The sequence below is a fragment of the Pongo abelii genome, chromosome 7 (genome assembly GCF_028885655.2).
Source record: "Pongo abelii isolate AG06213 chromosome 7, NHGRI_mPonAbe1-v2.0_pri, whole genome shotgun sequence".
Lineage (NCBI taxonomy): Eukaryota > Metazoa > Chordata > Mammalia > Primates > Hominidae > Pongo > Pongo abelii.
The window spans coordinates 139,577,989-139,605,482 of NC_071992.2; the positions used below are offsets into that span (position 1 = coordinate 139,577,989).

Consider the following 27,494-nt stretch of genomic DNA (forward strand, 5'->3'; position numbering starts at 1 on the left):
TGAGGGAAATTTATTAATAGTTATATACAGCTACACAGAGTTAACATATTGCAAGGGAAACAACTATATTCAAAGGCTTCATTTCTAATACTTGACATTTCAAATTCTGAGAACATTAAAATTATTGTCAAACAAAACTCAGACCACATTAGCAATGTTTATAAAAGGCAGCAATTTAATCATTATATTACAGAGTGCTTTAAGAAGTTTTTAAACGTGTAAAAGAAAAAAAAAGCTTAGTGCATTACGGTCTTTACATTGCTTCTTTTTTAAAAAAGTTAACAGTAGTATGAAAAAAGCCACCCACAAAGCCAGCTGTCTGAGTGAGGAAATCAGCTACATTGCAGCATTTTGGAATTACTAATAAAGCTATAGTTAAAAAATAAAAAGTTTATAAAAATGAAAGCAGCATGCATATTCAAGGCTTTTTCATAACATTTTCAATGGCTGAAAAACATTTAACTAAGAGCTTAATATTTATTATCCATTAAATTAGAGAAAATAAACTGGCTAAGCCTACATCTGGTCATTCAGAAAAACATGTTAAAATCCAAAGCTAATTAAACTGAACATTTCTTCTACGAAGAAAGCGCATTTTGAAAAATGGTCCTATGGTCACAAAAGAAAGGGTTCTTCCCAATATGAATGAACAGCACCAGTCTTTACAAAGTTTGTAAATTAGTATGAACTTTCAGTCTCCTGATATGGCAAGAGTTAATAGTTAACACTCCCATGATTCATAAGTGAAAAGCTAACTTTTAACTCATTATGATCAGTTCAGAATTTTTTCTCTATTCACTGAAATTGTTATAAAAGTAAAATTTCACTGAAAGATAACTCTTAAAAATTCTGATCTGACACCTGTATAAACATTTCTGATTTCCACGATTGTAAGAAAACACTAAGTGTACATTTACTACGTGATTCTTTTTCACATTTTTGGTGCAGTATTTATTTCAAAGTTTCACCCTATCCAAATTATCATGCCAGTTTCTTTTCCTTCTTCAGAATTAATTACCTGCAATTTAATAAAAAGTAAATCAGCTTCTAATGGAACAAGTAACAGTAGAAACAGTGGTATTCATGGATGTGTTTAATGAACGATCCAATTATTAAGGGCCAGTGAAACCAAAAAATCTTATTGTTTCAACATATATAAATAGGCTGTTTTTACATTTGAAATTGTATAAGCCCATGCACAACTTTTAATCTTAGTGCAGGGTCTGATAAATAAGACATAGTAATAAATCAGGGTTTGGTTCTTTTTTTTTGCCCATTTCTAACAATTTTTACTGTAAAATTTTTGGTCAAAGTTCTAAGCTTAATCACATGTCAAAGAATAGAGGCAATATATAGCCCATCTTACTAGACACACAGTATTAAGCTGGACTGAATATGAGGACAAGCTCTAGTGGTCATTAAACCCCCTCAGGAAGTCTAAGATTCAGAATGTCTCCATCATATTAGAATAAAAATGTACTGTCTTAAAATTTAAATTGAATTTTTACAAGTTGTTTTTTAATTAGTGTTCTATTTACATTGCAGAACTTCCACCAACTGCAGTAGTTTAACTTTGGCACAACATTAAGTTCCATTTCTTTTGGGTATTGGATCCTGCTTTTTGAGTGTGTATGCCCCAAAACGTTTCAATGTCATCAAAGATTGGGCAAATTCACAGTAAATCAGACATCTTGAGTTGAAGAATTGATTCTCCTTCAACGTTTTAGGCAGCTAAAAAAGAAAAACATCATAAAAACCTGAAAATTTAAAGAAAACCATATTTTAATTTTTACTACTTTTAGAAATAAAAGTATCAATTATTCATGAAAATACATCTTTTGTATTCTCTTGAGATCACCTGCCGCATGTCTTCCATAACACACTAGACTTTGTGTGCAACTCATCTATGTATATGTTCTTCATATGCTAGATTTGCTTATAAACATTTATCACCTTTATGTAATAATTTATTTCAAACTGTATTAGCAGGGAGTATGTATTTCATTGTCAGTATCTGTAATAAGCAGACTATGAAATCTAAAGACTTGTACTTTTTTCTATTTCTATACAAGGTACAAAAGATATATATGTACCTCACTTCTTGTAATAACTATTTTGGGAGGGTTTTGGTAACTTTTTTGGTAAACTGAACAATATTTAATAAAGAAATAACTATTTAGAGAAGGCTATGGTGAATCCTCTTATAAGTGAAAAATTATTTTACTAAGCCAAGGATAACTTGATGTTTCAGAAATTTACACTTTTGTGTATTTAAAAAGCAAGGCATGCTTCTATGCTACCACAAAAGTATATAATATGGTTTGGCTCTGTGTCCCCACCCAAATCTTACCTTGAATTGTAATTATTAAGGGACAGTGATACCACAAAATCTTATTGTTTCAACATATGTAAATAGGCTGTTTTTACATTTGAAATTGTATAAGCCCATACATAACTTTTAATCAGGGTGTGTCGGGGGAGGGAGCCTGGTGGGAGGTGACTAAATCATGGGGGCAGACTTCCCCTCTGGCTGTTCTCATGATAGTGAGTGAGTTCTCAGGAGATCTGGTTGTTTGAAAGTTGTGTGGAACATCCCCTTTTGCTCTCTCTCCTGTTCGGTCATGGTGAGATGTGCTTGCTTCCCCTTCCTCCCCTTCGCCTTCTGCCATGACTGTAAGTTTCTTGGGGCCTCCCAGTGATGCTTCTTGTTAAGCCGGCAGAACTGTGAGTCAACCAAACCTCTTTTCTTCATAAATTACCCAGTCTCAGGTAGTTCTTTATAGCAGTGTGAAAATGGACTAATACAGTGCATGTATAGCATACATCATACAATCTTTTGAAAACTGTAGTTTTAGGTTGAATTTTCTGACCAGAATTAGTATCCATTACAGTGTTAATATATAACATAAAAATTATCTATACAAACTTGAAGGTCAAACTAAACTGTACCAAAAAATTCACATTATTTTTGGAAGACTGCAACTCCCCAAAAAAATCATTGCAGAGGTTACAACAACAACATTCACTGCAGCAACAAATTTGTTGATTTAATCTTGGCTGAGTGCACATTCTTGTGTTTAGCAATAAAAAAAATGCCTGTTAAAAATATTTTATGTATCTGGGTCAGAAGAAAGCCTGCTCTGAAGATTTCTGACATTAGGAAATGGAGGGCTGCACTTCAGGATAAAGCTGTATGAAACTGTTTAACTTCTTATAACCTAAAATGATTACATTATATCCTATAACCTGGAATGATATTTATACTGCTTATTAAAACAGGTACATTTTTAGTTTCATCTGTTGTCCCTTAAAAAATATTAACAAGGAGAAAACCTGAAAAAGGATTGCTAAGCAGTAAGAATAGTGCCTGGCACATATTAAGCTCTCTATAAATAATTGTTAAAATAAATAAAACCAGAGAGGAGATGTAAGGGAATTAAGGAAAAACTGCACAGAATAAGAAAGCATAAAATAGGGGATGGGATACTGATGCAAAAAGCCAAGGAAATAAGTAAGCATGCTCATGTGTAAAATAATAATGAGGGTCTACGTCTCATTTCCTTCCTTACTGTTTGAGAACACTGCAGTCATTTCTGATAGCAAGATGCTATTTGGACTACTGACAGACATACACAAACATTTCATGACAACTGCATTGTTTTCAAAACAGTGTACTTTTACCCCGGAACACTCCAAAACAAAGAATAGCAAAGAATAAAACTATGTTATTAAATTCCAGAAGTATTAAGAATTCATTTCCTAACTCCAAAGTAGGTATCTGATTTGCAACTACAGTATGACTTTAATTAATCCAATTTATAAAAGAACTAAGATTTAAGGAACATGCCAAAACCTTTCAAATTTAAGCCATATTTATTTGCATTTTTAAGACTACAGAGATATACTTTAAATCAAATACAATGTTAGTGCTGGTAGCAGGTTTGTTTTATACCAAAGAATGAAAAGATATTTTAAGCAATTGGGTTTATATCAAATCTGTTATTTGCCTTTTGATCTCTAAAACAGAAATAATTTATATCACAGTTTTCAAAGACAGATGCCACCTAAGCAAACATGAATTTATATATGGCCTAAAACAGACCTTTGACTTTTAACAGAAAAAGATATTGAGTAATTTTATAAATTACTAAAAAGATACTGAGTAATTTCATAAATACATAAAGCATTTTAAACTCTAGTTAAAAATCTAGTAAAGTTTTGGGAGCAAGGCAATGAAGAAGAAAAGATATCCATTTTCACCTAGTTTCCTCAAACTGCACAATCCTCAACCCTGTGGTAAGTCTTTCCTTTGGTGTACTTTTCCCCTTCTTTTTAGTTTTCATTTTTGAATTATTTCCTTAAATAGGCAAAATATGAAGCTTTAGTGAAGGGGGCATTGCAATAAAATACATTTTAGTTACCTTTAGTATTTGTTTGTGAATCCCCTCAACCCGCCCGCCAGTCTCCCTTCATAGAGATTGGGTAACTTTCCTTCAAAACAAAGTAAAAAAACCCCAATTCATATGAAAAATAATAATTAAGACATTAAACTCTACATAATAATAATAAAACTACACATGATAATCATTTATCTCTTGGCTATACTAGTGGTACCTAGTCTTCTTATTAGGGAAAAGAAAAACTACTTCAGAAAAAACTATCAAAAATGAAGATGACTGATACAACAAGGTGACTGTTCAAAATGTATGTGGTTGATGAACATATACGCAGATTAAAAATTTTCTTAACTTACATTTCAGTCATCTGATTTAGAAAGCTTCCGTTTCACATGTCGTGGAGGTTCCCAAGTGTCACTATCATCTGTTTCTTCTTCATCCTCTTCCTGGTCATCAATAACTTCATCTTCCTCCTCATTTTCCTCAAATAATTCTATACCTAATTCTGATCTTCTCTGTCTTTCTGCAAACCACTCTCTGACCTGCTCATAGCCCATATGTGATTTGTTAACAAGTTCATCAAGGTCTTGCTCATTGAGAAACTTGTGCTTCAGGTAATAATCCTTAAGTATTGCAGTTCCAGTTTTAAATTTTATGAGTGATGGTCCCCTGTCCCAGTTGTTAATTCTTTTGCTTCCTCTAGGTCGCCCACGCGGTCTTCCTCTTCCCCGTCCTTTGGGTCTCCCTCTCCCTCTTTTCCTAAGGGAAGACAGACCATTCATACTACTTGAATTGGCGCTCTGATAGTAGTAGTACCATTTCAAGTTTCCATTCTTCCAAGCATAACGGGTGTCCCCAAACCAACTAACTATGTCTGTTCTAGCAAGCCCGCTTTCTTTGGCCAACTTGTCATATTCTTCTGGTGATGGCCACTGTGTCCGGACAAACGCACTCTTAAGCATGTGCAGCTGCTCAGGTGTTTTTTTACATATCTTGCCTGTACTCCCTGACTTAGGTGCACCAGATTCATCTCCAGGAGAAGTTTCTCCAGCTTCTTCTTTGGAACTACCTGCATTACTTTCATCTATTTCCATTTTCTCTTCCTTTAAAGCTTTTGATTTCTTCTTCTCTGTAAACCAAGCATCGATTTCTCTTCTGGTAAGTTTGGTTTGTGCCCTTAACCTATTTAATTCTTCATCTGTAAGTACAGAGTTGTTGAGAAAACTTGCCTGAAGGACACGAAGCTGCTCTGCAGTTTTCTCTTTAAACTTTTGGGGAGTAAAGTCAGGAAAAGGATTCCAGGATTGCTTAGGCTGTACAGTACCAACAGTTGGGGATTCCGTGGTTTCATCACTGGAGTCTATAATAATGGTGGTAGAGGAATCATTGTTGAGATGTAAGCACTGATTACTCTTTGAATTTCTCTGGTTGTACCTTGTGTCACTAAACCATTTTTTAATCTCTCCTTTTGTCAGGCCTGTTATTTTCATAAGTCTGATAATTTCTGAATCATGGGGAAACTGATTTTTAAGGTAGCTAACTTTTAATTCTGCCAGTTGCTCTTTTGTCTTTTTTGCCCTAATGCCAAATGAATCAGGGTTTACCAATGCAGTTTCATGTTTGACACTTTGAGAAGTTGGAACTGCTGCCGTTGCTGGCTTTGTTTCTGCAGTAGGCTGAGCAGCAGGTACCTGACTTTTCTGTACATTATTCTGACTTGGAACGCCTGCCACTGTCAAGGCTATAGGTGCTGTAACTGGCAAGGTGTTTGTTCCAGCCACTTGAGTAAGGACCAGACCAGGCTGACCAACTATTTGGCATGTCTGTAAAATAGATGGTAAACCATTACTTCCTGTGGAAATGTGTGTAGGAATAACAGTTATGGTCTGAGGTACAGTATGCACTGTTCCATTGAATTGTTTCCTTCTTGCCTCCTCTACCTCCTCGGGAGTCCAACTAACACCATGTTTTAAACGTTGGGCTGAAAACCATATCTTGATCTGTTCCTCTGTATATTTTGCTTGAGCAGAAAGAACTGTAATTTCTGACATTGTTGGGTAAGGGAATTTGTTGTAGGTGTTAAGTAAAAGGGGATTGTTATCCAATGCAGCATTGTAGGTGGGAATGCTATTAACAGGGATTAAGACTTTGGGAATCAAATTAGAATTCTGCTGAGCAGACACAGCAGTTATCACCTGTGCCAATCCAGGAAGAACTGCTGCTGGTGTCACTACCGTGCTGGCAGTACTTGGATGTATTCTGTTTACAATGGAAGTACTTGTATTAGATTCAGAAGCTGAAGAACTTGGATTTTCTACAGTTTCTTCACGGTCTGGTTTGATTTCATTCTCTTTCTCTTCAGGAACGTCCTCAACTGAGTTATGATGAACTGCAATCCGTTTATTTTCCACTTTATTTTTCATCATTTTCATGATAGGAGTTTTACTGATAGATATTCCCGAAGAAGAAACTTCTGTAGATTCTGCTTGCTCTGCATTCTCCTCTTTAACAAAACTACCATCAAAAGTCAGATCATTTATTGTTTGTTCAAAGATTGTCTGGTTATTACGTTTCACCATAGTCAACTTAAAATTCTCTTCTCCTGGGTGATATTTCAGATTATGCTCAGAAAGTGCATCATACCTTTTGGTAAGAAAATTGCATTCGACACAAACATAGGATGAATTTAGCACTACATTGGGATGTTCCGAATCCACATGAAAAGTAAACATATTTAGATCTGGAGTTTGAAAAGTACAATATTTACATTCATATCCACCTTCAACTTTTTTATTTTGCTGATTGTCTGAGTCCACAGATTCATGAACCTCTTCATCACTTGAGATACTCTCTGCTCTGGTGTTTTCTACAGGTGTAAGCACAGGAGGACCTTCATCCAAATCTGATATCAACTCAAGGTCTGGATCTTGTTCACTGGCAAGGACCATGCAAGGTGTTGTTGATTTTCGCCTGCTTGCCATTCTGATGTTATGAGGAAAAGCTCAGTGGTGATTAAAAAGCATCGAGGCTTAAAACTGTTCAGTGTTCTTCATTTGAAAACAATGGCTTTTGGTTCTTCAAGTCCATTTTTGTGCTCAACAAGTCTCATTAGCAGCTTTCTCATGGTGCAATCAAGTAAAGAACTTATTGTTGGCAGATAAAATACTGCTGAATTTCTGAAATTTTTGAAGCACAACTCCAATCACCTACATTAAAATAAATTTAAAAATGTTTTAAAATGAGTAACTATGATCTTTTAAACAAATTATAGTTATAGTTCACTTATATGAAGTGGCTGGATAGCTCAGTTATAAAGATCTAGAATAAGATAAGAATCAGAAAAAAATGCCCTCTAAAGATCAAAATAAATCTCTCCAAGCCAACTCACTGAACGTTAAGTACTTTACCTTGGGTCAGACACAAGCTTATTCATTTAAATTTTTTAGCCAGCTATATATTAGAAGACAAGGGGGAAAGGGCCTGCTTTGGCAAGCACACTATTATTAATGTGAAATGAAAACGTTAACAAGGGAGGAACTTTAACACTATAAAAAGCATTCACAGATACTAAAATATTATGGCCATTAAGTGTGTAAGAAATTCAGCCTGGCCAACATGGTGAAACTCCATCTCTACTAAAAATACAAAAATTAGCCAGGCGTGGTGGCAGGTGCCTGTAGTCCCAGCTTCTCCAGAGGCTGAGGTAGGAGAATCGCTTGAACCCAGGAGGCAGAGATTGCTGTAAGCCAAGATCATGCCACTACATTCCAGCCTGGGCAACAGAGTGAGACTCCATCTCAAAAAAAAAAAAAAGACAAGAAATTTAATCCATTAGTTCATTAGTTATGTCCTCTTCTTCCTACTGGTCTATGTCATCAGCCAAAAGCATGCTTCAAGTATGGCAAAAATAGCAAAGATGGAGGATGAATGATCAAAGTTTCAGAAACATTCTTCTTTTTTTTTTTTTTTTTCAAGACAGAGTCTCACTATGCCACCCAGGCTGGAGTGCAGTGGCGCAATCTCGGCTCACTGTGACCTCTGGGTTCAAATGATTCTCTTACCTTAGCCTCCTGAGTAGCTGGGATTACAGGCGCTTGCCACCATGCCTGGCTAATTTTTGTAGTTTTAGTAGAGATGGGGTTTCACCACGTTGGCCAGGCTGGACTCGAACTCCTGACCTCAGGTGATCTGTCCACTTTGGCCTCCAAAAGTGCTGGGATTACAGGCATGAGCCACCGTGCCTGGCCTACCAGAAACATTATTCTTAGCACTTGCCACAATGCTACCAAAAGTTATAAAGCATATCTAATCACATCAGTCTCCTGATACAGGTCCCTAATGTTGAAGGAATAAAGTTCAAACTCCTTGCGGGACATATAATCCCTTTCACAACCTAGTTTAACCTCACTTTCCTTCCTCCTGTTTCCTTATGCTTTAGGTACACCAGAAATGACTGCCATTCCACAGACATTCAATGCACTTTCAGACCCTTACTCAGGCCCTTCCTTAGGTTAGGACACTTGATGTGTTGATCTCTCTGTGTGCTCTCTAGGACAGCAGTCTTCAACCTTTTTGGCACCAGGGACCGGTTTCATGGAAGACAATTTTTCCATGTACCACAGGGTGGGGGGATGAGATGGTTTTGGGATGAAACTGTTCCACCTCAGATCTGACATTAGATTCCCACAGGGAGTGTGCAACCTAGAGCCCTCGCATGCGCAGTCACAATAGGGTTGTGCTCCTATGAGCATCTAATGCCGCCGCTCATCTAACAGAAGGCAGAGTTCAGGCGGTAATGCTTGCTTGCCTACCTCTCACCTTTTGCTGTGTGGCCCAGTTCCTAACAGGTCATGGATTGGTACTGGTCCATGGCGCAGGGGTTGGGGACCCCTACTAGAGATCACCTTCTCCCTTTCATTTGGTCCCATTTCCTCCCCTATTTTCTAGTCTAGTACTTACCATACTGTACATGGCAGAGTAATATTACATTTCTGTCCCTGCACCCCCATCCATATCTGTGGTCTACTTACTCTAGATATTGTGTCTCATTTTTAATAACAGCTTGCTATAATTTGGATGTTTGATCCCTCCAAATCTCATGTTGAAATTCGATCCCCAATCTTGGAGGCAGAGCCTAATAGGAGGTGTCTGGGTCATGGGGTCAGATCCCTCATGAACAGTTTGGTGCTGTGCATGTGGTAATGAGTGAGTTCTCGCTCTACCAGTTCCTGCAGGAGCTGGTTGTTAGGAAGAGCCTGGCACCTCCCCACTGTCTCTTTTGCTTCCTTTCTTGCCATGTGATCTCTGCCCACATGCATTCCCCATCATCTTCTGTCATGAGTGGAAGCTGCCTGAGGCCATCACCAGAAGCAGATGCTTGAGCCATGCTTCTTGTACAGTCTGCAGAACTGTGAACCAAAGAAACCCTTTATCTTTCTAAATTACCTAGCTCTGGGTATTCCTTTATAGGAACACAAAGAGACTGAGACACAGCTTTTTTGAGATAAAACAAAGTCCCCAAAACTCTGGATTGAGCCAAGGAACTTTGTATCTTCAACCTAATACTCTCCCAGCTGAGCTATTTTGGCTGACATCTCATTAATGCTGCATTCCCAAGTGCATACAAGAAGCCTGAATTCAGGGAGATAATCACTCAATGTTTATTAAATTGACTAGAATGAAGAGGAAAATAGTCCTACAAAACTCAACAGGACCTGCAGGAGGCATCACCATAGAGAACAGTATCTGAAATTCACAATAATAACTTTAAATCATCAAGAAAAAATGAATTAGGATCATACAAATATATTTAAATAGATTTTATACCTAAAATTTTTAAAATAAAAAGTTTTATGCTAAAGTAAAGTTTGCGTTTCTAAAGTCTAATCCAAATGAAAATGAATAAAATGGGTAAGTGATTTCATTTATTCTCCACCACAAATTAGAGCTATTTTTAATTTACTGGCATCCTAGCTGAATGGAGGAGAAGAGAGTTTGCTTCAAAAATTATTAAGCAAAACTAGGTCCCTATGAGACAATACATCTAGTCAGTAAATGGAGAGACATTTTTAGGAAAGAGAGCAGTCCCAAGAGAGAATACCCTAACTTTGAAGGATGGTAAAATCCTCCTCACCGGAATTGTTCAAATACAGACTACACATCCAAGTAGGAGAAGGAAAATTGGACTAAATGTCCTTTGTTCCCTAATTTCCCATATTACCAAATAAAGAGCATCAGTTTAAAAATAATAGTGGTATTAATAATCCAGATCCCTACTCTCAAAGGTGTCATTCTTTTTTTCTTTAAAACACTCTTGATTTCTAAGATATTAGAAAGAAATCACTGATATTTACAACTATTTCTTAACCAAATGTTATAAACTAAGCCAATGTTATCTTTTAATAAAATAGGGGTTGCCATTATTTTTTTTCAAGTATCAACACAGATATTTGATCATTTTTTGTCATTAGAAACAGGGAATTCCTTAAATGGCTCTAAATAAGTGGTCCAGACATGGTGGTACACATCTGTAATCCAGCTATTCAGGAAGCTTAGGCAGGAAGATTCCTTGAGTCTACGAGTTCAAGACTGGGCAACATGGTAAGATACTGTTTCTAAAAAAAATAGTAAGTGGAAGAGTAATAAATGAGCAGCACTCGTATTTTGAACAGTATAGGGAATTGTTGAAAGGCAGAGGAGTAAGCTATTTTGTGACTGTTACTTTCCTGGAATCTGAGAGAGACTATATTTAATTGGGGTATAATAATAGTTGGAAGGCAAGAGGGTTTCTTTCTGAAACTTTTTCCTCAAAGTGGTGGTTTTCAAACTTTTTGTTTTAAGCAGGGGAGCCCTTTCTTCAAACAAAATGCTATGAGGAATCTCAGGTCAAAACAGATAAAAGAGAAGCCATCGGCTGGGCGCAGTGGCTTACGCCTGTAATCCCAGCACTTTGGGAGGCCAAGGCCAGTGGATCACAAGGTCAGGAGATCAACCATCCTAGCCAACAGTGAAACCCCATCTCTACTAAAAATACAAAAGTTAGCTGTACAGGCGTGGTGGCGGGCGCCTGTAATCCCACCTACTCAGAAGGCTGAGGCAGGAGAATCACTTGAACTCGGGAGGCGGAGGTTGCAGTGAGCCAAGATCGAGCCACTGCACTCCAGCCTGGGTGACAGAGCGAGACTCTGTCTCAAAAAAAGAAAAAAAGAAAGGAAAGAAAAAAAGAGGAGCTATCTGGTTGGAGGAGGCAGAGGCTAAACTAATCTCTGACCAAATTCCATGAATCGTACAATCCCCACTTCCACTTTTCAGGGGTTCTGAGATGTGTTTAAAAGCCTTTGGCTTAAACTTAAACATATCGGCTGGGCGCGCCTGTAATCCTAGCACTTTGGGAGGCTGAGAAGGATGGATCACTTGAGGTCGGGAGTTTGAGACCAGCCTGGCCAACGTGGTGAAATCCCGTCTCCACTAAAAATATAAAAGTTAGCCGGGCGTGGTGGCGTGCACCTGTAATCCCGCTCCTTGGAAGGCTGAGGCAGGAGAATCACTTGAACTCAGGAGGTGGAGGTTGCAGTGAGCCGAGATCAAGCCACTGCACTCCAGCCTGGGCAACAGAGCAACACTCCATCTCAAAATAACAACACTCATCTCAAAAAAAAAAAAAAAAAAAAATACATATATATATATATATATATATATATATCTCAAGACAATATATCAGTTTCATCAAAAATCCTCCTCTCATTGAGCCATTGCTCAGCCATGAAATTCGAAAACTCATCTAGAGAGGACAGGTGCAGTGGCTCATGCCTGTAACCCCAGCACTTTGGGAGGCTGAGGGGTGGGGGGGCGCATCACTTGAGGTCAGGAGTTCGAGACCAGCCTGGCCAACATGGTGAAACCCCAACTCTACTAAAAATACAAAAATTAGCTGGGCATGGTGGTGGGTGCCTGTAATCCCAGCTACTCAGGAGGCTGAGGCAGGAGAATCACTTGAATCCAGGAGGTGGAGGATGCAGTGAGCCAAGATCGCACCACTGCATTCCAGCCTGGGTGACAGAGAGAGACTCCGTCCCAAAAAAAAGACTATTTGCTTGCTATAATCCACTGTCAGGCCCCCATGATTTTGCTAACAAAAGTAAGGTCAGTGTGTTATTTAACATATTGCTAAAAACAGACTGAGAAGTCTCAAAAGAGTTTCAAGATTTGGTCCAAAAGCTCAATTCTGCATAATGTGTATAGTCTAAAAATAGACCAAAGGGCAAACAAAGGTATCCTCGGAATTATTATTATAAAGTCATAAGTTTGGAGGAAACAAGGATCTTAATCTTAGTACAACTGCCTCATTTTTATGGAAGAAGAATCCCAGGCCCAGAGTAATTAATTCATAAAGTCATTGTGGATAGGGTAAAGCCACAGGTTTTGCAGTCACCTTTGTCAATTAGTAGTTAGGTGCCTGGAAAAACTATTCAGTTCAACCTCAATTTTCTCATGTATAAAACCAAGATTCTTCAATTCAACAAATTTGTTGAATGTCAACCACGTGAAAGGCAGTAATGATGCAATGGTGACCAAGACAGGCAGTCTCTGGTTTCTCAGGTACCAGCAGTGAAGCAAGGAAAGCAAGCAGTAAACAATTACTTAGAATAACTATGATCAGTGCAGTAAGAAAGATATGAGTACACTGCAGGAGGCTTCTAGAAAAGAAGGAGAGAAGGCTTCCCTGGGGGAAAAAGAAATAGTAGTATCCACATCAGAGGAAGTAAAAATGCTTCCTTCACTTACTTTGATACAAAGTAGGTGCCTAATTGATGCTATTTTCAGTCCTTGAAAAATTCTTTCCAGAAAAAAAACCATTTTTTAATATTATAAGTTCTCTCACTTTTTTTAGCAACTTAATCAGTTGAAAATGCACAAAAATTGGATGAAAAAGTAGAAGTAAAAATACAGAATAAGAATTTCTAGGATGTCGTTCCTATTCATCTCCCTTTGTCATTAAAGTGCAATGGGACTGGAACAGGAAAATTGCTGTATAGAAATCACTATTAGCTGAAGGCATCACATCCTCTATTTGAAGGTCAACTAAAAATAGGGCTCAAAATCAATTTGGGGAAGCTTGCACTATTTACCTATAAAAAGAGGTTAGAGGTCAGTTGCACAACTCAGTAGCTAGGTGACTCTGCAATTAAAACACAATTAAAATTAAGTCGGCCAATAAAAAAAAGTATGCTGTAAATGCATCCAGCACTGTAAATGTAATTACTTTTCAAAACTGCTTTCAGTTAACTTTTCAGTAGGGGAAGTGTTTTTAGAAAACTGATCAAATTAATTAATTGCTATACTGCCATTAAAATTGATAATCTTAAGAGTAATTAAGGAATATGGAAAAACGATAATCTTAAGAGTAATTAAGGAATATGGAAAAACTCCCCATTTACATTAAATTTTTTAAAACTCAGAAAATTTGCATATTAATTATAATAACTGTGAGGAAATATGTATGCGTGTGAACAAAGATGAGATGAGAGTATGTAAAAAATGAAAATTTCACATGAGATTATGGGTGACATTTCTATGTGTGATATTCACAAGTTTTCTTTTTCTTTTGCTTTGTTTTTTTCCTTTTTGTGGAGAACAGAGTCCCGTTACGTTGCCCAGGCTGGTCTTGAACTCTTGGGCTCAAGTAATCCTCCCACCTCTGCCTCCCTGTGTTGGGATTACAGGCATGAGCTACCCTGCCTAGCCTACAAATTTTCCTTAATATTGTTATCACATTGCTTTATTATAAAGTACAACAAACAATAGCTTCAAGACCCTAAAATTGCAAATAGACTAAAATATTTCTATGGCCAATTTATGACCAATATTTCTATGGTCAAGCTGGAAACAAAGTTTATTTTCTATTATTAAGGCAAAAAACATGGCTACATAAAGGATTTTCCAGTGCTGGCTTCCACAGCACAAATACTAAAATTGGAACCATGCGGAGAAGATTAGCATGGCCCTTGGGCAAGGATGACATGCAAATTTGTTTTCAAAAAAAAAGAAAAGGAAGGGAGGGAGGGAGGAAGAGAGGAAAGTAGGAAGGAAGGAAGAAAGAAACAGAAGGAAGAGAAGGGGGGAGGGGAGGAGAGAGGAGTGGAGGGGAAGGGAGGCTTGGAAGAAGGAAGGAAGGAAATATCAAAGTTAAAAAAAGAAAAAAAAAAAAAAAGGATTTTCCAGGGCAGCAAGAATCCCTCAATATGTTGGAGCTCTGAGAAGTCAGATTGGCTCTAAGAGCTCTCAAGACCACTCAAACACAATCTCCAGGGTGTAGATCTAGACTAGCCAGTTTTCGTAGATCCATCTGTATACTGGATCTTCTCCTGAGGGTAGGATACCCTTCAATCAACTTATGATTCTGAACTCATCAAAACAATTATAATTTTTACAATTTTACAAGTAACAGTTCTCTACAGAAAAGCATTTAATGAAAGCAAAATGTGTTTTATCACAATCTAAAAAGTTTGAGAGTTCTTATTCAAGTTCTTCCTTTATGATCAGAAAGAGTATCTATTTAGCTATCCACTATATTCCCAGGGCCCAACAAAATACTTATTAGGACCCCAATAATGTTTGCTAAAAAGTATCTTTAGGCCAGGCATGGTGGCTCACATCTGTAATCCCAGAACTTTGGGAGGCCAAAGTGGGCAGATCAATTGAGGTCAGGAGTTCGAGACCAACCTGGTCAACGTGGTAAAACCCTGCCTCTACTAAAAAAATACAAAAATTAGCCAAGTGTGGTGATGGGTGCCTGTAATCCCAGCTACTTGGGAGACTGAGGCAGGAGAATCACTTGAACCCAGGAGGCGGAGGTTGCAGTGAGCCGAGATCGCGCCACTGCACTCCAGCCTGGGCGACAGAGGGAGACTCCGTCTCAAAAAAAAAAAAATCTTTAAATATAACTATACTATGTATTATTACATACATTTTACTTCATTAAACACTCATTTATAGAAAAGCTATAAAAACAATTGTGCTTGATTTACTATAGCTTACTTTCGATGGTAAAATTCTTAATAAAAATTACCTTAGTCATGAATATTAAAACACCCTTGAATTTAAAACATTCTATTTATTAAAGTACAGCAATGAACATTGAATAAACATTTACTAACATCTAAAATGTAATTGTAATACATCAGTTTTATATATGAATTGAGTATATTTAAATTTGTGAATTACTTAAGAGTAAAACAAGGGAGATAAAACATTCAAAGAATGATTTTGGCAGTGAAATTCAGGAGAAAAGGGTATAGCTATTATAAAGACAGCAAATGCAAATTTGCACTTAGAATCATTATTTCTCTGTTTTATGAGAAAACTATACTTTAATCGTATTCTACTACATTTTAAAAAAGATAAAAATAAGTCCTCAATGTAATACACTATAAGAAGTTAGTGGATTGTGTCAAATTCTATGCTTATCTACTACTAAAAAAAAGTCTAAAATATTTTATAATTAAGCAGAGCCACAACTGCACTGAATTTGCAAGCTTCTGGTTTTTCTGGCTGTTTGGACTTCAAATTAAATGATTAACAGATAACAATATGTTGGCCTGGTTAGCCACAAAAGCATGTTATTTGGTAAGATTTTATGTGAATAAAAACAAACTTTTTTTTCTTGAGACGGAGTCTCACTCTGTCGCCCAGGCTGGAGTGCAGTGGGGCGATCTCGGCTCACTGCAACCTCCGCCTCCCAGGTTCAAGCAATTCTCTGCCTCAGCCTCTCAAGTAGTTGGGATTACAGGCGCCCGCCACCACGCCTGGCTAATTTTTGTATTTTTTTAGTAGAGACAGGGTTTCACCATCTTGTCCAGGCTGGTCTTGAACTCCTGACATCGTAATCCACCCGCCTCAGCCTCCCAAAGTGCTGGGATTACAGGCATGACCCACTGTGCCTGGCCACAAACTTTGTTTTTACAACAATTCTGGGTCAAATAAGAGCATTTAGGGCTGAGTGAGGTGGCTCACACATGTAATCCCAGCACTTTGGGAGGCCAAGGCGGGTGGATCACCTGAGGTCAGGAGTTTGAGACCAGCCTGGCCAACATGGTGAAACCCTGTCTCTACTAAAAATACAAAAATTAGCCCGGCATCGTGGCGTGCACTTATAATTCCAGCTACTCGGGAGGTTGAGGCAGGAGAATCGCTTGAACCTGGGAGAAGAAGGTTGCAGTAAGCCGAGATTGCGCCATTGTACTCCAGCTTGGGCCACAAGAGCACAACTCTGTCTCAAAAAAAAAAAAAGAGCATTTAGAAGATACTATAGTTTTTAGGGATCATGTTAATTTTGATGTCGCATCAAAAATAAAACTGTTCTTAGGTAGCAAAAATATACACACTGAGAATCCCTTGGAATCTGCATTTGTATATATACCGAGAATGTTTGGGACTCTGTATTCTATTTAGTTTCACTTCTCTCTCTCTGAGTCAAGAGTTCTGTTTAGCCAGCTGAAAATACTTTAACACGTTTGTATTAAACCAAAAGTTACAAATCCACAAAAATCACGGAATGCCTAAACAGTACGAACAAAGAATTAGGTCATATTAAAACAAAAGGTATCCACCGTGTTAAAAAAATAAAGCTGACTTTACACAATTAAGGTATTTTCAAAGTTAAAAGGTAAAAATAAAAATAAAGTGTTAAAACATTTAGAAACATCAAGTTCTTAAAAAATTAAATTAGGAATTTGACAACACAAATTTATATCCACAGCAAATGTTTTTAAAGATTGCTGGTAACCTAGAATCACGACCTGAGAGATAAGTCTCAAGGAAACTGTAAAAAATAGTCTCAAGACAATAGAAAATCAAGTATTAAAGTGAATATACAAACAGGAATAAAAATAATAAAAGTGAAAGCATCTAAGAAATTGTGGTCAAAGATAATCAAATGTCAGAGGATACCTTTGCTAATGCTAATTAAGGCTGAAAGGTAAGAAACCCTATCCTCTCTACCTGTTTTTTTCCATCTGAGAAAGCAGACCTTAATGACACTAAAGATTAAAAGAAGAATCCAAATCAGACAGATTTTTTTCTGGCAAGCTCTGACCACAGATTCGAGGAGTGAAATGCCTTTTTGAAAGGTCTCTCCCTAGGACACTAACATCCTAGTTTTCTCCCCACAGCTGGCAGGTAGGTAGGTAGGTACGTAATAATTGAAAGTGATATATAAACTAGCAGCATCATGAAATCTCTTATTTTGTGAATGTGATCGAAAAGTCATTTTCTGCCGAAAACAATTTTTCTCTACTTTTCTCAAGGCGTGTTAAGTCTTTTACAGCCAGTCTAACACAAGAATGCTATTCTCAGTTCCAAGTGAGATTATCTTTGAAGACTGAAAAACCATTCATCTGGTCATTATCTTCCCTATTTATAAAGGTAAGGTAGCTGTTACCCACTTCACTGAGGATATAATGATTTGATTTTTCAAAATACTTTGACAGATAATAGTAATCAGTATTGGTAATATCAACTTATGAGAACTCTGTTATCCATTTTTTAAAAATGAAAACTACCACATTAATGTTTATCAAATCTTTCCTAGTATTTTCTGGAATTATCTAAAATAACAATTGGACAAATGCTTCTTATAAAAGCCAATTAATTAATCAGATAAAATATAAAAGCAATTATGTACAAATATATTCAAATATATGTATTCTTTTTACGTCACACAGGTAATGTGCCAGTGTCATAACAAGGTTTGAGAAAGGCACATTTCACACATGAGCATGAAAATCCAATCATCACACTTATGAACTACAAAAGGATCAATATTCAAACATTTAAGTTTTGGTATGGTTAATATAAGTAGGAGTATTTAATTAATATCCTGACTCTTATAATTAACTATTATTAGTAGCCTACGTTTTGAAAATACAGTTTCAGAATTTGTTCTTGTACATCCTGAAGCATTTTTCTGGATATAGGCAAAAGCATAGCAAAATTTCTAGATCAATTTCCCCATACCAAAGGTACATTTTGTCTTGTTTACCTCTGTTATCACAGCACTTGGTATAGTGCCTGACACAGCAGATTTCATCAAATACTAATTTTAAAATCAATTATAAATATACAAGATTTATTATGAAGTGTGATGCCATCTCCTTTGAAATTAAAGCAGTCCTATAGTTACAGCTCTTAAAATGTGAAAGTATATTAAAAAAAAAGTGTTAAGCATATGTCTGCTGCTTTTTGAGGAAAGCTTTTAAAAACTTTAGACAAATATAGTATCATGGGATCTAAAGTGAGTACATTCAGTATCTGAGTTTTACCATACCAAAACAATGAAACACATACTTGCCACAGCTTCCTTAGCATTCTGTTCTTTGAAATGGAAGGGTATCCCTTCTAGTTAGATGTTTAGCTCAGGCCATCATTACCAATAGGTCCAAAGCAGCTGTCTGTCTTCTCCTACAAAAAAGTCGTATTTTATTATTCTAGATATAATTTAGCCTTAGTCAGGAAATTTTTACAATTTAATGCCTTAGCTTTTAATAAATAAATGTAATTTTGAAAAAAAAAAGTTTATTCCCTCATCAAAACTTTAAAAGAACCATTTAAATACCAATCCTAATATTGGTAGGAAACACAAGAACTACACATTAAAAAATTCTATTTATATCATATAGAACAACCAAATAACTATTAGACCATTTTCAATAAAATTTCAAAACATGAATATATGCCGTCTCTAGGGTGAAAATTGAGATGCAGAAATTGGGAGTTCTTTAAAATGAGTATACCGGCCGGGTGCGGTGGCTCACACCTGTAATCCCAGCACTTTGGGAGGCCGAGGCCGGTGGATCACCTGAGGTTGGGAGTTTGAGACCAGTTTGACCAACAAGGAGAAACCCCATCTCTAATAAAAATACAAAATTAGTTGGGCGTGGTGCCGCATGCCTGTAATCCCAGCTACTCGGGAAGCTGAGGCAGGAGAATCGCTTGAACCGGGGAGGCAGAGGTTGCAGTGAGCCGAGATCACGCCCTTGCACCCCAGTCTAGGCAACAAGAGCGAAACTCTGACTCAAAATAAATAAATAAATAAATAAATAAGTATACAAAGGTTATGAAGACAATTTAGTTAAACTAAGAAATGGGAGTAGTTGTATATGTTTATGTGTTAGTACATAAACCTAGTGATATTTGTATCCTAATTTATTATGTTAATCAGAATGGAGAGGATTATTAATGCTGACAACACAAGCCAAAACAAGTTAAACAAACTAGTAGTACTTGATCTACAAACATGGGGTTATCTAACAGAATGACTGGTGTCTAGCCATGTCGTTTTTGCCTGAAAGCTACTACCAAATGGCTTTACAATCAGTGCACTGTGAAGCATTAATATCATGCAATCAAATAAATAGAAAATAATTCTCTGAAAATTCAATTACTGTCCAAATATGTTGTTGTATATAACCTAGAGCAGTTAAACCAATCAGAAAAGTTTAATAAAGCTACAATTGCTTCTCTTACTAGAACAGTCATAAATAACACTTTTGAAGGGTTAAAGCATTTTGGTTGTATTCTTTTTTTTTTTTGAGATAGAGTCTCACTGTGTCACCAGGCTGGAGTGCAGTGGCGCAATCTCGAATCACTGCAATCTCTGACTCCCTGGTTCAAGAGATTCTCCTGCCTCAGCCTCCCGAGTAGCTGGGATTACAGGCACGCACCACCATGCCCAACTAATTTTTGTATTTTTAGTAGAGACAGGGTTTCACCATGTTGGCCAGGATGGTCTCTATCTCCTGAGCTCAAGTGATCTGCCTGCCTTGGCCTCCCAAAGTGCTGGGATTACAGGCATGATCCCTAACCGGCTTTTTGTTGTATTCTTTAAGCACTATTCTCTGTAAACTATAATGAATAAATATTAAGGAAGAGTATTTTCCCAATTAACCTTATTTTTTGATTCCTGCTACTATTACATACAAGTTTATGAAGAAACTTCTCACATCAAGATATAATGTAAATACACCAGTCCTTTAGTAAAATACTTCTAGGTTAAGTTAAAACTTAGGCTGAATAAGTACACTATTTTCATGAAAAGCAAAAGAGCATTTTCCTGGTAGGCCCAGTGGAGCATCTTGTTATCTCTGTAGCCTGGGACTCTACAATTTCATTTCCTGGTATCTCCTTGTTCCGCCACTCGTTAGCCATCAATCTACAGGATGTGGACTAGAAGAGAAGATAGGAAACAGCTGCCAAAGAGGGAAGGTTATTTTCCAAAATGAATTATTAATACTTTAGGAAACTGGTAACCATTTCAATCCATTCTTAAAATCACACAGTAATTGCAAGATATTTTACCGAATGAGTCTCTTGAGAAGAGCTGCCAAGACATGTAAAGGCACCAGGATACCAGAGGAGCAAAAATGAGCTCATCAGTGCTTTTGAATGAAAATCCTAGTTGCCTGATGTTATTTAAGTTCCTGATACTGGGATTACTTTAGAACATTTCTATCTAATTCAAAGTATTTTTCTTAATTTAGTATGAGTGAATTCCAAAAATTAAAGAGCTCATCTCAGCTATGTACATTATATAATAAAACAGAACAAGCTGTTCTGGTAGTGGATGGATTACAAAAAAAGACTGAGAGCTTGGAATTTGGAACAGACTGGGTTCAAATCCAGCACTGCCACTTACTAGCTGTGTGACTTTAGAAAAATGGCTTAGCCTATCTGTGCCTCGGCCCCGTCATCTATAAATGGGACTGGTAATATTAATAGGATACTATTTACTTAATAGGTTCGTCGTGAGGATTGAAATAGGTAACACCTGTAAAGTTTCTGGAATATTTCTTGGTACTTAGAACACAATGAATGTTAGCAAAGAAATCTGTTTAAAATTTGCTAACTGTTGACAAGTGATAAAATACTTTAAGAATCTGGGTAACAACCAACCAACAAAATTTATTCGCCATTTTGTACCTCTGAGCATATTAAATCATGCTGGAACAAGTTGGCTTCAAAAGGCAGATATTAATCAATCAAATTTAACCTCTCCCCCACAAACTTTTTCTGACCTTAGCTTCAAAATGAATCATTACTGTATGACATATTTAAAGGGTATTTCATAGAACTAGCAAACATCTGATATAAGTAATTTTATCATAGTAACGAGGAGAAATTGTTCTCATGATCTGCCCCACTCCCAAGTATAGCCCATGTCTAGCAAAGTTTTAACAAACTTCTTTTTAAGAATATTTGATAGTAAAAGAGAATAAACTTAGGATAGAAGAAAAACATAATTATTAGTTTAGTGCTCAGAAATATCAGAACCTCCTATCTTCTTTCATTTCTCATTAAAAAACAAAAAAGGAAAAGACTTAAGAAGGGGAAAAAGGAAGTTAGAAATCTTGAGAAATAGGAAATCACCAAAATTTAATGAAAGAGTTATTTTATTTACAATAATATATGATATGGCTATGACTTTGATATTTCAATTGTTAAGATAAATTCTGATAATATTATTTTTAAAAATCTAAAACTAAGAACTGAAAATTAAAATCTTGCATTAAAAATGATTTATTTGGCTGAGTGCAGTGGCTCACACCTGTAATCCCAGCATTTTGGGAGGCCAAGGCAGAAGGATTGCTTGAGGCCAGGAGTTTGAGACCAGCTGGGGCAACACAGCAAGACCCTATCTCTACAAAAATTAGCCGGGCGTGGGTGACACATGACTGTAGTCCTAGCTACTCGAGAGGCTGAGGAGAGATGATCGCTTGAGCACAGGAGTTTGAGGGTGCAGTGAGCCATGATCATGCCACTGCACTCCAGCCTGGGCCACAGAATGAGACCCTGTCTCAAAAAAAAAAAAAATGTATTCAGTTGGCTCCCTTGAATAAACATAATTCTTAAACTGCTCATATATACTTATTTTACAAAGTATATCATCACATTTGTTTAGACCAAAGGTATACGGTCTTACCTCTTAAATTGGAAACTGATTGTATAAAATGCCAAGATTAAGTATCTTTTAAGATCAAAAGCTGGCAACTACATACAAACTTACATATTAATATTTACTTTAAGAATATCCTGTATAAAATGCAGATCTCCAAAATGTAAACTCAAATGTATAATCTGATTAATAATCTAAGTCAGCAACTTCAGTCATGCAAATCTGGTTATTCATGACTACAAATATATCAGAGCAACAAGGATACAATAAAATTTATCAATAATAGTATAGAAACATTGGCTCTTATTCTAAAGATAGTATCAGTTTTAAAAACAGAAATATAACTTACTTTTGAAAATACGTAGGATTATTTAAAAGGATTTTAAGTTCAAAAAATTTAGTCTTAACAGTAAACGTACTTATCACAACATAAATATTTACAATGGTTTAAAAAATGTGTATTACTGGCTAGCACCATAAACAGTACAATAGATAATTCCAAAAATCTCTCTGAATAATTGCATTGACTATGATATTAGATTAAAAACTAGGTGCTGAACTTTCAACACTGTTAATTTAAGTAAAGCCTTTTGGGCCCAAATCCACAATGCTGCAACACAAATAAAAGGGTTATTTCCTCAGCTACATTTGTGATCATTTTAATAATTTTAAAAGCATTTTCATTTAAGTATTAAGTTACAATTTACAGCAAACTAAGTCTCAAATATCACATTTTATGCTTAATTAGCATAAGAAAGAAATATAATACATTGTAACATAACCTTTCCATCTTAATATAAAATATAATAATACAAAAGGGAGAAAAATCTTCAAAATGAACCACCTCTCCTACGCTATTAATTTTGCTAATAACTGTAAAACTTTGTCCCCAATTATTGGAAAAAAAAGAACTTACAATTATCATTAAAGGTGAAATAATTGCTACATCATGCATGAACTACCCCCCAAATCCAGTGAAATAATAAGCTTAGCTATAAAGGAAAGAAATCTACTAATGAGTGTTCACTAGCACAGGCACATTTATGTTTTCGGCTTTAGCATATTTTCAAACCATCTGGCATTAATGCCTCTCTGGTTCACCCAGCCTAATCTGTTCAGAATTGAATATAAAACTGGAGCTACATGAACATTGAGGAAACCAAAGAACAGCACACATGCATAAAATGTTCCAAATGTAAAGTTCTAAACTAGTTTCTACTTGAACTATATCTTTAAAACATTTCCATTGAAGACGTTAAAGTTCTTTCGAAAATACAAGAATGGTTCAAGAAATCTCTATGAATCATCACTATCATCAGTTACCCAAGTATTACTCTTTCTCATTTTAATCCTGATTGTTAAATAAGGCATCTGAAGAGGTACTTCAACAAAAAAGATTCATTGATAACTGAAATGCTATCATTTTATATCGAAAAGGTCCACGATTATACATTTTACTTTGTATAAAATTAGTCTGCTTAGCCCTAAAATGCTTTGGGAAAGGAGAGAAAAGCTAAAAGGAAAAAAATATTCATGAAAGCCCTTTTTCTTTTATGTCCTGTTACCGCATTATTGTCATTGGCAGCACTCACATTTCTTTTGCTTAAAATCAGGAGTCAGAATTGCTACTTTAGAAATTAAAATAATCGATGGGTATACTACGGCCAATTTCCCTGTTAAAACCAACTCCTGCTCACCTTCGCTCCCGACATAAAAACAAATGACTCTTTCAGAATAATTTTTCAGAAACGAAGATAATTAATGTAGCACCATATAACACAAATTAAAGCTTTCAGACAAAGACTGAGAAACAATGACCAATACCAGCAAATCTAAAGTGCTCTTATATATGTATACACACAACACACACACACACCCCAAACCAAATATTCACTGTTCCTGGGGGGAAACTGCTCCTTCCTCCCTAACCGTGAGCCGCTGTATATTTTCCAATTTTGTGATTTTCCTTTTTCTGCTATCACATTAACCTCCAAGAGAACTGCTTAAGTTACATGGAATCCCAACCTAATCACATCACGACTTCTCTCTCAGCCTTTACATTTTTCTCTCAAATATTAGCTCTTCGCATTTTTTTTTTTTTTTCTAATAGCTGGGCTGAGTTGACAGAAAAGGGCTGTGGAATTCCTGCTCTGTCCGATATCTTCCCTGTATTCCTCTTTTCTCATCCCTAGTCTCTGTTCTAGTTCCCCCGCCTGCTGTCTCTCATTGACGCCTTCCCAGCTGCTGGATCCTTCACTAACCTAAGCTAAGGATATCAAATGGAATCTTTTCCTTCTCAGGGGCTATGCTCTTTCCTTACAGTTACCCACGGAGGAGAGAGGACAGGAAAGGTACTAAAACAAATAATTGCCAAGTCCCTTTACCTCCAACTTTGGTGTAAATATATAAGGAAAGGGCATCTGCCAGGGCTCTTCTTTCCTGCCCTTAGACCTTGTTCCTCTCACACCTCTCCTTCCCAGCCTTTTATACCCCTTGAGGAATTAGTAGATTGTTCACTGTGGGCCCTAAGGCTTGGAGGATTCCCATGGGTCAGCCCCTACACCCCTACGCCCCTACCATCCTCTTTAATTAACTTCTCCCTAAATCCCAGGGCTTCCTCACAATCGTAATATGGTTCTTAAGGATTCAACTCCCAGTCTTTCCCAAAGTTGGGACATGGCCTGGCCCCGAAACGGCTGCGCACAGCCTTCCTTGAACTGGAGGTAAAGACTTCTCCTGAAGGGTTTGCTGGGGCTCCAACCTCAGTCAGCTCCAGCAAGAGAATCTCTCCTTACTCTCAGGGAGACTGGGTCCCCCACGAGGCAGCCACACGCCCCCAGAGGACAGCGCTCCTGACCTCCTCTAGGACTCCCAACATTACTGGGGTGCTCCCTCCGGCGGCCCCCTCCGCTGGGAATACGCAGTCTCCACTCCCCTCAACAATCCTAAGTTGCTGGGTCCTCACCAAGGCAGGGGGCTGAGATTTTCCCTCCAGAGAGCCCCCCGCCCCCAAGCTCTTTCGGTGGCGGAGCCACCCAAAAAGAGCGAGGGAGGCTGTGGGTCTGTCTGTCCCTCTGCGGCGACTGCCCAGCCGCGAGGCAGGCCCCGTCCCTCCCCCTCGGACGCCCCACGCCGGGTCCACCGCGCCACCCGCCGCCGCGAGCGGGCTCAGCCCCAGGGGTCTCTGCTGTGAGGCTGCCCTCCTCCCGCCGGGCCCCGCGCTACTCGCCTTTCCCGCGCCAGCCGCGGACTCTGCGCTCCAGTTCCCACCCGCAGCCCAGAGTCTCCGGGCCCGCTGGTCGCGGAGCCGGCTCGCGCCACTACCTGCAGGGGCCGCCGCGCCTCTCAGCGCCACGCCGCCGCCATCTTGCATTTCAAACCGGCTGCACTTTTCAGGGAGTCAACTCTGACCTGTGAACCCTAAACCCGGAACCGCTCGGCGGGCCCGCAAAGGGGCCTCAGCAGCTCGGTGGCCCCGCGGAGCGTGGGGACTCAGGGTGGGGGTGCGAGGAGAGGCGCGCGCCCCAGCGGCCGTCCGGGGGCGGAGGGGGAAGGGAGAGAGCCGGTCAAGGCGCGGCCCTCCCGCGCGCCCCCACCCCGTGCGGCGCCGAGCTCTCCACGCCCAGACCCTGATACTCCACTGGGGTCCGACCCCGGCCCCTAGTCCGGGGATTGGCGCACCGCGGGAGGTAGGGAGCCGCCCCGCCCCCCTGTCAACAGAAGCCCCGCCCCAGGCTGCGGAAGCTCCGCCCCCTGTCAGGAGAAGCCCCGCCTTCCCAGGGCTCGAAATGGCCCCGCCCTTTGCCTGCGACCCCTCCGCCCGCTGTCGACTGAAGCCTGGTCTTCTCTCGGGTCAGCACAGAAGGCAGCCCCGCCTTCCTTGCGCTCCGCCTTCCTAATGTCACTGCTGGATCGTGAGAGGTAAGCATGCTGGCTTCTACTGAAACGCCCCTTGTCATCACACGCCCATCCCCTGGGACGACACGACCCAGGCCCCGCCCCTTTGGGCGGAAGCCCCGCCCCTCGGGGGCAGCTGCGAGTCCGGCCGGGAGCCCCGCTCCCTGACAGAAGTCGCCGCGCCCCTTGGCAGCGGCAGCTCCACCTCTCCTCGCTTCGGACCCCGCTCCTCCGCGGGCCGCAGCTCTACCCGCTGACACCGAAAGTTCAGTTCAGCCGCACTCGGAACCGCCGGGCAAGGCGGAGCCGCCCTCTGCCCCTCAGCTGCCCGCCTCCCTGCGAACAGCCACTTGCTCTTCCGGAGGCTTCTTTCCCAGTCGAGGGCTTCACATCCCGTCGGCTTTCAGGGAACCAGCCCCGCAGCGGGGCCAGCGAGGGCCGGGGGTTTCGGAAACACTGCCCGGCGTCGCCGCCCCTCCCCATTCACTTTCCCTTTCCCCCGCACCGCGGTCAGAACGAGGAACAGAACCAAAGCGGAGAGCGGCGACTCACCCTCCAGCCGCTCCACACCCCGGGCTTTGGACGCTCGAGCGCTCCTGGGCCCCTTGACGTTCATTCCCCACCCCCATCCCAGTGGCGGACCCTTTGTGCAGAGCTCCGCTGAACCACATTAATCCTAAAAGCACAGCAGAGCTACGCTGAGCCACATTAATCCTAAAAGATGCAGTTGCTTCAAGTGGAAGTCTGATTTTTTTTTTTGAGACGGAGTCTCGCGTTGTCGCTCAGGCTGGAGTGAAATAGCGCGATCTCTGCTCACTGCAGCCTCCGCCTCCCGGGTTCAAGCGAGTCTCCTGCCTCAGCCTCCCAAGTAGTTGGGATTACAGGGACCCATCACCTGAAGCCGGGCTAATTTTTGTATTTTTGGTAGAGACAGGGGTTCGCCATGTTGGCGAGGCTGGTCTCGAACTCCTGAACTCAAGTGATCCGCCAGCCTCGGCCTCCCAAAGTGTTGGGATTACAGGAGTGAGCCACCGCGCCTGGCTGTGGAATCTGATTGTTGAAATCAGTGTTCTACAATATTCTTTTTATTTGTAGGTTTCATCCTGGAATCCTAAAACTTGTGTAGGATAAGGCTTAATCTTATAAGCAAAGGTATTCAACCCTGCCACATTCAATGCCCTGTATTTACAACAAAAAATATAACACTGCTTTACTCTTCTGGAGTTAAATTCCTAATGCAAACTGTCTCTACA

The 27,494-nt window shown here is 39.0% G+C and overlaps 1 protein-coding gene, 1 non-coding gene and 1 pseudogene across 13 annotated transcripts; 1 reads left to right on the plus strand and 2 right to left on the minus strand.

Moving 5' to 3' along the window:
- Positions 1 to 157: 157 nt before the first annotated feature.
- ZHX1 (zinc fingers and homeoboxes 1) lies at positions 158 to 26,281 on the minus strand. Of its 12 annotated transcripts, none has more exons than XM_054518801.2 (5): positions 25,669 to 26,248; positions 18,741 to 18,854; positions 8,459 to 8,643; positions 4,754 to 7,603; positions 158 to 1,731 (listed from the first exon to the last, which is right to left on the minus strand). In XM_054518801.2, the coding sequence occupies exon 4, from the start codon at positions 7,376 to 7,378 to the stop codon at positions 4,757 to 4,759; it is 2,622 nt and encodes an 873-aa protein (XP_054374776.1). In that variant the 5' UTR covers positions 7,379 to 7,603; positions 8,459 to 8,643; positions 18,741 to 18,854; positions 25,669 to 26,248; the 3' UTR covers positions 158 to 1,731; positions 4,754 to 4,756. The 12 variants fall into 12 exon arrangements, with proteins under 12 accessions (XP_054374776.1, XP_063582873.1, XP_054374777.1 ...); XM_063726803.1 differs by having other exon boundaries at positions 158 to 1,757; positions 25,669 to 26,054; XM_054518802.2 differs by having other exon boundaries at positions 25,574 to 26,033.
- Positions 14,340 to 14,431, plus strand: LOC112134758 (U6 spliceosomal RNA; annotated as a pseudogene).
- On the minus strand, positions 18,109 to 18,212 carry LOC112134820 (small nucleolar RNA U13). Its single transcript, XR_002916170.1, has one exon. It is a non-coding gene; the product is annotated as a small nucleolar RNA U13 (small nucleolar RNA).
- Positions 26,282 to 27,494: the final 1,213 nt, after the last annotated feature.

Coding starts and splice junctions, on each gene's coding strand:
- ZHX1 (XM_024250850.3), bottom strand. CDS start 7,378: ATGGCAAGCAGGCGAAAATCAACAACACCTTGCATGGTCCTTGCCAGT.